This window comes from Euwallacea similis, chromosome 20 (assembly GCF_039881205.1).
Source record: "Euwallacea similis isolate ESF13 chromosome 20, ESF131.1, whole genome shotgun sequence".
Lineage (NCBI taxonomy): Eukaryota > Metazoa > Arthropoda > Insecta > Coleoptera > Curculionidae > Euwallacea > Euwallacea similis.
The window spans coordinates 873,429-882,615 of NC_089628.1; the positions used below are offsets into that span (position 1 = coordinate 873,429).

At 41.1% G+C, this 9,187-nt stretch overlaps 1 protein-coding gene across 1 annotated transcript in view; it reads right to left on the bottom strand.

Moving 5' to 3' along the window:
- Nucleotides 1–9,187, bottom strand: part of LOC136415668 (titin homolog) — a 34,749-nt gene that overhangs the window by 2,873 nt on the left and 22,689 nt on the right. Inside the window, exons 4-5 of the mRNA XM_066400373.1 lie at nt 8,486–9,082; nt 217–7,464 (exon numbers count right to left, since the gene is read on the bottom strand). Coding sequence (XP_066256470.1) covers nt 217–7,464; nt 8,486–9,082 — 7,845 coding nt within the window. The remainder of the gene's footprint in view (nt 1–216; nt 7,465–8,485; nt 9,083–9,187) is intronic.

The window sequence follows — 9,187 nt, forward strand, 5'->3', positions numbered from 1 at the left end:
AAATAATTGGTGGACCAAACAAAGGAAATTTTAGTAAGTTAAAGGCATGCTTTCTGCAGAACTCATGCAAACCCAAAACCAAACCGACTTACCAACCAAAGAGAAAAAGTGAAGATGTGATGTAACAACAACTCACTAAACCAATAAAAACTGAAACTAAATACTGGGCTCCTATAAGGGACTTTTCAACAAATTGAGGGTTTAGTAGCAACAAACCTGCACGTGAAGCTAACAAAGCAGTTTCTGAGCCGGGCAGCTCAAATTTCTTCGTGATAGTAGTCTGAGTCGTCTCTTTTCCATCTGAGATTTCCTGGGTGATTACAGCCTCAGCAGTGGCTCGGGTGATAACCCCGCGATCTTGAACAACTTCCGGTCGATTCAGATCTCTGAAATAATCTTCAATGCTCTGCCCCTCTTGGTCTCCTTTAATAACAAAACGCTTCTGGACCACTTTTTTTGTATGCACATTCCCAAATTCATCCACCTCTTGACTCTCCTGCACTTCTTCTCCTTCATCAAATTCCTGCATGAACTTACGTAGCTGCTCATCGGCATCAGGACCTGTGAAGGTTACTCTGCGTACTTCTGGGGGAAGTTCCACTTTTCGGTGAACTACATGAGAGTAAAGCTGATCATCCAGAGGCTCTAAATGTTCAGATACATAAGGTCTAGAAGCTTCTTCTACGTACTCAGTAACGCGTCTCCCAGAGAAATCTTCATCGAACCAGACTTTTCTAGCGGCAGCCCCCACATCCACCATCTCTTTAGGGTCGATGGTATCAGTGGAGGAAACCATGGTGTTAGAGCCTCCGCTGGTAAAGCTGCCTGAAAACACTGAGTCAGTATCATATTGCATAGTAGCGTGAGTCGCAGTGGAACTAGTTAGATCGTCTCTAGCAATATCATGCTCCATCTCCTCTCTAGCTGACGAACTAAAGTCTTTACCAGTGCTAGCGCTACTATGGTCTTGACCAATTCTTGAGGCGTCCTCATCGATGGAGTCGGTTTGAATAATATTAAGTCCAGAACTAGTGGCCTGACCCAACTCTAATGAATCGCTAGACACCATGTCTCGCTTCTCCTCTCGAATCTCTATAGAATCTGTCATGATATTTTCACTTGAAGGTTTTTGAGCTTGGAATTCAATTGAGTCTGTACTGGCAGTCATAAGATCACCAACACGAGCTGGAGCGTCTAGACTATCAGCACTATCTCTCCTCTGCTCTTCATCTTTATTTAAGTCCAAAGAATCAGTGGACGTCACCATTACATCATCTTCTTCTTTCCACTGAACCTTGATAGTGCTCACCACCGGGCCATCCAAATCTAATTCAGGTACTTTGGAGACTTCTTCTATAGAATCCCCACGGCCCAACGACTCAGTTTTTTCCACCTCCTTCAAGTCTATAAACCTCTCAACGTTGGATTGGGCCTGCTTAATAATGGCATCAATTTCAAACATACGCTTCTCATAGTCTTCTTCTTCATCAATATCAGTGATCTTCTTCTCAGTTCCAACAGTCTCGCAGCTCTCAGATTCAGAAGCAATGCTCTCCTGTCCTTCATCTATCTGAATCAATGCTGCTTCCTCTTCTTTGGCTTTGACCTCAATTTTGTGGGCTTGGATGCATGCGTGTTCAAGCCCTTCGAACTCCTTAAGGGAGTTTACCGAAATGTCGTCTCCAGTGTTGTTTTTCCCATGATGAAAGCGATTTTTAGAGCTGCCGCTACTCGAAGAATCTGATCCTTGTCCTTGATGGAATTTTCTCATTTCCAGAGACATTGCTTGCTCTAGTTTTTCGAACTCCTGCAAACTGTTCATAGAAATGTCATCTTGATCTCCAGATCTTGTGAAATATTTCCTGCCAGCAAGTACATCATAGTCTGGAGTACTGGAGTAGGAATCTTTAACACTTCCGAGGCTCCCTCCGGATTCTTTCTGAGACCCATAACTTGATGCTGCAAAATCATTTACATCCTCCTCTTTGATGTCCTCCAGAGGTCCACGCTCGAACTCCATCTCATAACCATATCCCGCTGCAATCATTGCAGCTTGGTCTCCTTGGAATTGCTTCTCAATCCACTGTTTGTTAGCTTCAAGCTCTCTGTCATACTCATATCCATATTCCCTAGTAGACGCAACTCCAGATCCTTCAGGACGAGGAGGACTGTCTTCAAATTCAAAGCCCAAATCATCCATTGATGTCCCAGCATTACCCGTTAAAGGTGTTGGAGCTGAGTGAGCTAAATACTTCTCAATCTCCTCGTCGTGCTTCTTGACCTTCTTGGAAGACTTGTCAATCTTCACACTCTGGCCTTCAGTGTCGAATTCCTGGGCCTCTTTTCCCACTTCTTCAATAACGACAAAGTCATCGATGATATCTGGTTTCTCAAGCATCTCAAATGAGTCACTGCTATGAGAGTCCGCATCATTCTCTGCAGATTTATGCCCTTCCATTACAGTTGCCATATCACTGGTGGTCATTGAATCTGTGATTACTGAATCAATAAGCGCTGACTGCATCATTGAGGAAGTGAGAATATCATCTTCAATTGGATCTTCTACTACATCTTCATTAATCTTCTCCAAACTTTCCTCAACCTCAACGGCTTCAAGAGAAATCTTTACCAGGCCTTCTTCATCACTCGCATGCTCAGACTCAGGAGTTGTATCAGTAACTGTGATATTAGGAATAAACCCAGGGCTAATATCCCGTATCTCGGCTCTCTTCTTTTCAAGCTCAAGTCTCTGCTTCTCTCGGAGCTCCAGCTCCCGTTTCTCCGCATCTTCGTCTTCTAAGATAGGTACGATTTGTTTTACTTTGTGAGCGGGAGAGATGTGAGCCACCATATTGAAAGCAGCTTCAGCTTCCGCTTCTTCAAAACTAGACTTTTCACTTGAGGTAGTACTAGATTTTCCATGAGAGTCTCTCTTTTCTAAAATGTCTTTAGAGATATCTGTGGTGCTGGAAGAAGAGCGCTTGCGCTGCAATTCCATTGCCACTTCTTTGGTCTTCTGAGAAAATTCTTCTTCTAGATCCACTAATTTGTCATCTTGAGGTTCTGGGGATTTTGGACGATCGAATGGCTCTGCTGGAAAGGAACTAGTAAAATCTGGAGACTTCATGGCATCACCTATTTCAGACTCAGCTTTATCTGAAAAACTTGATGATGAAGGGCGTTCTTTGTCTGTGAGCTCATTTTCATCTATGTCCTTCTCCAATTCAAATCCCTCTTTCTCTTTAACTTTCAAATCAGATGTACGAGGAGGCAGTGAGATGCCAATCATAGTACTTTCGGTGCGCCTATGCCCCTTTTTTTTAGGTTCTTCTGTATTTTTACCAAATAAAGTGGCACCTTCAAAAGTTTCTGAAGTAATCTGGGTGCTGGCGCTATGTATTCCATCCTCCTTAACCGATGAAGTAGTCAATGTGACATTGTCTATTAAGAGATCTGAGTGTAGTTGTGGTGTAGATGTAGATATGTCATAGCTTTTCTGCAAAGTTGGAGTAAGGGGTAAGCTCTCTTGACTCCCTCGCATAGTCATTTCATTGTCCTCTAGACTCAAATGCTCAGAAACGCCAGTCAAACTGCCCTCATGCATTTCTATTACAGTCCTTTGAGCTCCTGTGCTAGATGTACTAGAGACGCTCATACTGAGAACGCTGCCTTCATCAAGGCTTTGTCCATACCTCTCAACAATGTCAACATGCTCTAAATGGGGCGAATCTTGAGCAAAACCTTTAAGCTCAGGTTGGAAAGTCATTTCAGCTGATCGCTTCATTTTAAAACTCCCATCAGCCTTGCCATCCAAGTCGTGATGATCCTCTTCGGAGATATCTATAGATTCGTTTACAATATCTGAGTCTGTTAAATCAGAAACTTGCCTGCCATGTCTAGTCCAATCAGAGATCTGATCTGCATCATCCAACAGGAGTTGTTGATCAATTGAATCTAAGATATCTCCTTCTATGTCACTAGTAGATGGGACTAAAGTCTCGGATCTCTCAGAGACTTCGATGCTACCCAAATGTCCAGAGCTTTCACTATCCAAACTTTTCATACTTTCTTTTGAGCTCAAACTGCTAATTGCTGTGTGATACTCAGTGGAGGTCAGATGGGATTTAGCTGAATATTCCTGAGTTGATGTCATAGCAGTTTCGTACTCGGAAGAAGCTGCAGCTACTATTCCTTCTACATCTGAGGAGCACGGTCTACTCCTACCACTATCCATTTCAAAGCTTTGGTAGTGGCTTTCTCCAGAACTTGAATAAGCTTCAGCTTCCACTCCAGAACGTCTATCAGGTTTCAAAATAGAGCTGCTGCTGCTACTATCCATGTCAGCTTTGCCTCTTCTGAGTATCACTTGACTTTCTAGTTTTCTATCCGGTGATTTTCCAGATTCAACACTCGATTTTGAGTCTGAGCTAGAGGTGCGATGGACAGTTTCAGTTTTGGTTACCACAGCTTCAACATCATCTTTCATGAGTTTTGCTGCAAGCTCTGAATCTTCTATAGTTTTTGAGGAGGTGGTTACAATTTTTTCGTTGCTCTTGTCTTTGGTGATAATGCAAGACTTTGAGGTAAAATGCTGCTTGTCTACGATGACTTTTGTAGTAATCTGGGAACCGTCCTCAAGGGTTTCTGAATGCCTCAGATCTTCCCTCAGCTTCTTTTCTTCCTTGTGAGTCTGTTCGTCATGCCATGTATCTGCTCTACATTCAATCTCTTTTAAAACATCTTCAGTAATTTCTTTGGAAGATCTATTAGAGGACGATTTCCCACTGATTTGAGAGTGCTCCTCAGCTTCTGCTTTTACCTTTGAAAGTTCTTTTTCCATGGTTTCGCCTTTGATTTCAGTGAAAGTCTTCTGAGAGTCGGATTTGTATGCTGTATCTGCAGCAATAACTCCACTAGTGATTTCAGTAGTTTCAAGGTTATTACTTTTCGACAGGGCTAGTTGAGAAACACTTGCATCAATATGCGATTTGATTTTGGCATGTTCTTCAGCACTAGATTCAGATATAGTTTCATCCTCTTCAAGAATTACATTTCTATGCTCAGTACCGCTTCTTTCTCCTTTAATTGATTCAGCGATAAATGTAGCTGTCTCTTTCTTAGTAATGTTTGCCCTACAGAAATCATCGTAAGACTCTGAATCTTGCGAAAATCTCTTTTCAGATTTATGGTGTTCGTCAATCTTTTCTGAGGACTCAGACTTGTCGTGGAATTCCTGGTCTCGTAAATCATAACCCAAATCTAAATTATGGATTTTTTCAGCCTCAAGTTGATCCATTTGCTGTTCCAAAGTGTTGGTGTAGTCAGCCAGTTCAGCTCCACTAAACCTTAAGTCCTCATCAGTGATTTCCATGCTTGAGGCTTGAGTATCTCCTCTGGCCAGTTTGGCAAGTTCCCGTTGACGTCTGGCAAGCACTGATTCAACTAACTCCACCTCTCTTTCATCTAGACCATTAGTTTCAGCCAGATGCTTGAGGTAGCTAGACATTTCTGGATCAAACATTTGCTCAGAAGCTTCAGACTTGCTTAATTCCCCTCGATTCTGCAATTCAGTCTCAATTTCTTGGATCAGCTGCGAGGCAATTCTCTTGGCTTCATCAGGATCCACTTTCATATGGTGGAAAGTATCTAGAATTATTTTTTCAATCTCGCTGTGACTTTCAGATTTAATTCTTTCTGAAGCTGCAGACTCTGAATGATCCATATGACTTTCTGAGCCTAGGTCAGATTCGTCTTTTAAACCACTACTGAAGTCTTCTTCTCTATCTGGCGCTGTTTTCTGTTGATGGAGTTCTTCTAAGGCTTCTTCGAGCATGAGCTCTTTGAGCTCATCCAAGGTTTTATCGTCTACTTCTTCTGAGACGGCCTTTTCTATTACGATATCGCGAGCTTTGAGTTTTTCACTTAGTTTTTCATGAAGTTCTTTTGTGAGCTTCTCGGATATGTTTTCTTTAATTCCAGCAATTTGTTGTTGTTCAGAATCGATTGACGTAAGTGTTTCTGAGTCTGGAATAGAGCTTCTTTTAACAATATGCTCTAGTTGCTCTATTTCATCTTCTTCCTCACTTCCCGTCACCACATTTTCCTCAATAGTACTTTCAGTTGTAGTTCTCATTGCAACATCTTGGAGAATACCAACCTTCTCTTCTAAATTTGCAGGGATTTCAACAGTGGCTTCCCAGAGGGTATCCTGAATGTACTCTTTAGACTGTTTTATAGGTTGATCTGAAGTCTTAGGTATTTCAGGAACCTTTGATGTAAGCTCCAGCTTCTCAACTGAAGAGTCGCTTTCTTCACTGATTCTTCGCTGTTTTCCTGAAAGGGTGACTGTAATTTCAGGGATTTCTTCATGAGACTTTTCTGAGCGCTCAGTTTCACTTTTGTCTAGATGAATTTCGGCAGCTCTGAACAGATCTCCAGATTCAATGCAAAACTTCTTTTCGGCATGATCGCTTTTTATTGGGGTAAAAGAATGATCTTCCGAAGAACTAGGGCTGCCTTCATCATCTGAAAGCATCTTTGACATTGCTTGATCCACAAAAGTCTTGACAGCACAAATGCGTTCTTCCTGCAGTGCTGCTAAAGTTTTCCTCTCAGGTGAACTTTCTTCTTCATTGTCTGTGACAAACTGCTCTTCAATTAAATCTTCCTTTATCTTCTGCTCGTACTTCTCTTTTAGTTGCTTCAAGTTTCGGGAAACCTCATAGAGGTCTTCAGTGGGTAATGAAGCTGAGCGTTCGTAAATAGTCTTTCGCTGGGTTACTGGTGGAGCAAAGACACTCATTTGCCTTTCTCTAATTTGGGGTACTCGATCTTCGATTTCTGAGTCCGAAATGACGTTCTCAACATCTTCACTGTCAGAAATGTATCCCGTATGTTCGATGAACTGACTGCTGCCTTTCTGAGCTTTATCTGAATCTAAACTGTCGTCCTTTTCCGGTTGACTATCAATACTATATTGCGACTTGTCCAGAGTTTTCCTATCTAAAGGAGGTATAAACGAAGCCTGATACTCAGACAAAATCTTGCCCGAAGACTTTTCCTTTATTTCTAAATCTGCAGGTTCGACTTCAACGCTTGGTTGCAAGATGGCTCTAGGTTTTGGAACCGGAGGTTGTCCAATCTCGTGCACTGAAGTCCTCTTTTTGGCAATAACATTTTTGTCCGTTATAGAGACTTCGTGAAGACTCATGCGCTTATGAGCAGTCTCCTTGGTAACGTTTTCCCAGAACTTTTTCCTATCGGAATAAGAAGCGAACTCGTCTTCGTCATTATCGAGCAAATCATCCCTTACGGGGGATAAAATTTTTTCGGGTTTGGGTAGTTGGGATTTAGAGAAATCTAACGGCATGTCTGGTTTAGTAGTGCGTGGTTTTGGTTGGGGTGCGGATGAGTCAGTAGTTGTTAGTGATGAAGGCTCGGCAGGTATTAGTCCGCAGCTAGTTTCTAAAAAGATGTAGTTAAATGTTAGGAGGAGCTTATGAGGCCATTAGCAATACTTAAGTTAAGCGGGTTGTTGTTGTTTCCAAACTAAAAATTTAAGGATTTACGGAATGGCTTGATTTTCAAGCTACTTGACTTCGGCTTAATTCAAATCAAATTTGAGGTTCTAGAAGTCAAGTCAAGCCAAGTAGCTTCATTTGTAAACACTTGATATATCAAGTAAAATTTAAAATTGCTTGAAATAATTCTGATTTGATTCCTTAATTGTTGCACTTTCAAACTTTAAAGTAGTTACTAATACCGGACAGTGCAGCTTTTTGCACTCAATAGAGAAAGACCATGTCCCTTCGCGATATTCAAAATTGCCAGCAGTTTTTAAAAAATGCGTACTTTGCAGTTTTGTGAATCTCAAAATTTCAGAGTCTTTCCAAAAAATCATGCAAATAGTATAACAATTATATGAGAAAAATTGCTCTGCTAAATGTATTTTTCAAATTTCTATCATTTCTGAAAACAGAGAAAAGGCGTTGTCTTTCAATATTAAAAATTCAAAATTGAAAAATCGGTTGTCAGAAAGTTCCTTTCAATTTTTTTGTTTTGCAAAAAATTCTTTAATATTTCAAATTCGAGCAAAAAAATATCATTTTTTATTTCTGTTTTAGACTTTTAGTGATAAAATGTTTATAAAGAAATCCCCGTTAAGTATTAGGCCAAAATTTGATAATACTTGACATCAAATCAAGCATTGCTGTGTACAAACCAAGTCAAGGAAAACGTCGAACTACTAGACTTGATGAATCCCTATACTAAAAACTTACCATCAGGTGAGAAAAACATATTATGAGTCTGACACAACATCGATATGATCGATCTAGTAAAAGAGACAAAACCAAACAGAAAAAGCCAAAGATTGCTTGTGCAAACTGGGTTAAAAGTAAGTAACCAAACCATGCAAAAAACCAAAGAAAACGGAAAATAGGGCCCCGTCAACATCCGGGTCTATGTCCTAAGTGCGTCAATTTACCTAAATACTTGGCGTTATTATTTTCTTGGTCTGCAGAAATTACAATATCGGGAATGAAACTTTTAGATAAAGATCTGTCGTCTGAGAAAGAAGCGATAGACCCCTCAATTACGTCGTCGTCATCTACTACTGAGGTACTGTGCAGACTAGTACTCAAGCTTTGCACATCTATATTGTCTGTTGAACTAAAAGGGCTGGATTTCTCTAACCACTGAGTCACTGCTGTTACAAGGTTCCTTTGAGGGTACAAATCGGTATTACCGAGACTCGTTGACAATCGGTCAGTGTGGGTACTACTGGCAAGTGACTCGGTGCTTCGCCCCAGGAATCGCTCAGGGGTCATGCGTATTATCGTGTCATAAAGAGACCCAGCAGAAGAAGTCATTATATCAGGCAAACTTCCTCTATCATCCTCAAGGAGCAGGCGTTTGGTTTTGTAAAAGCCCATTTCGGATTTTGCGCGTTTGCTCTGCTTCTTTTTGGGCACCGGCGAACTGCACGGACTCTTCATTATCGGAATTACATCGACTTCAACACCGCCCGGATTAATTAGCTTATCTTTATTTAGAGTGACAGGGCCCATGTAAATAATTTCACCTACGAGGAAGGAGTACCTATCAGTCATTTATTGCTTTTTCCCACAGATGATAAGGTGTTGAATGCATGCGGCGGTTTAGTTAGAAATCGTGACAGTACTACTTA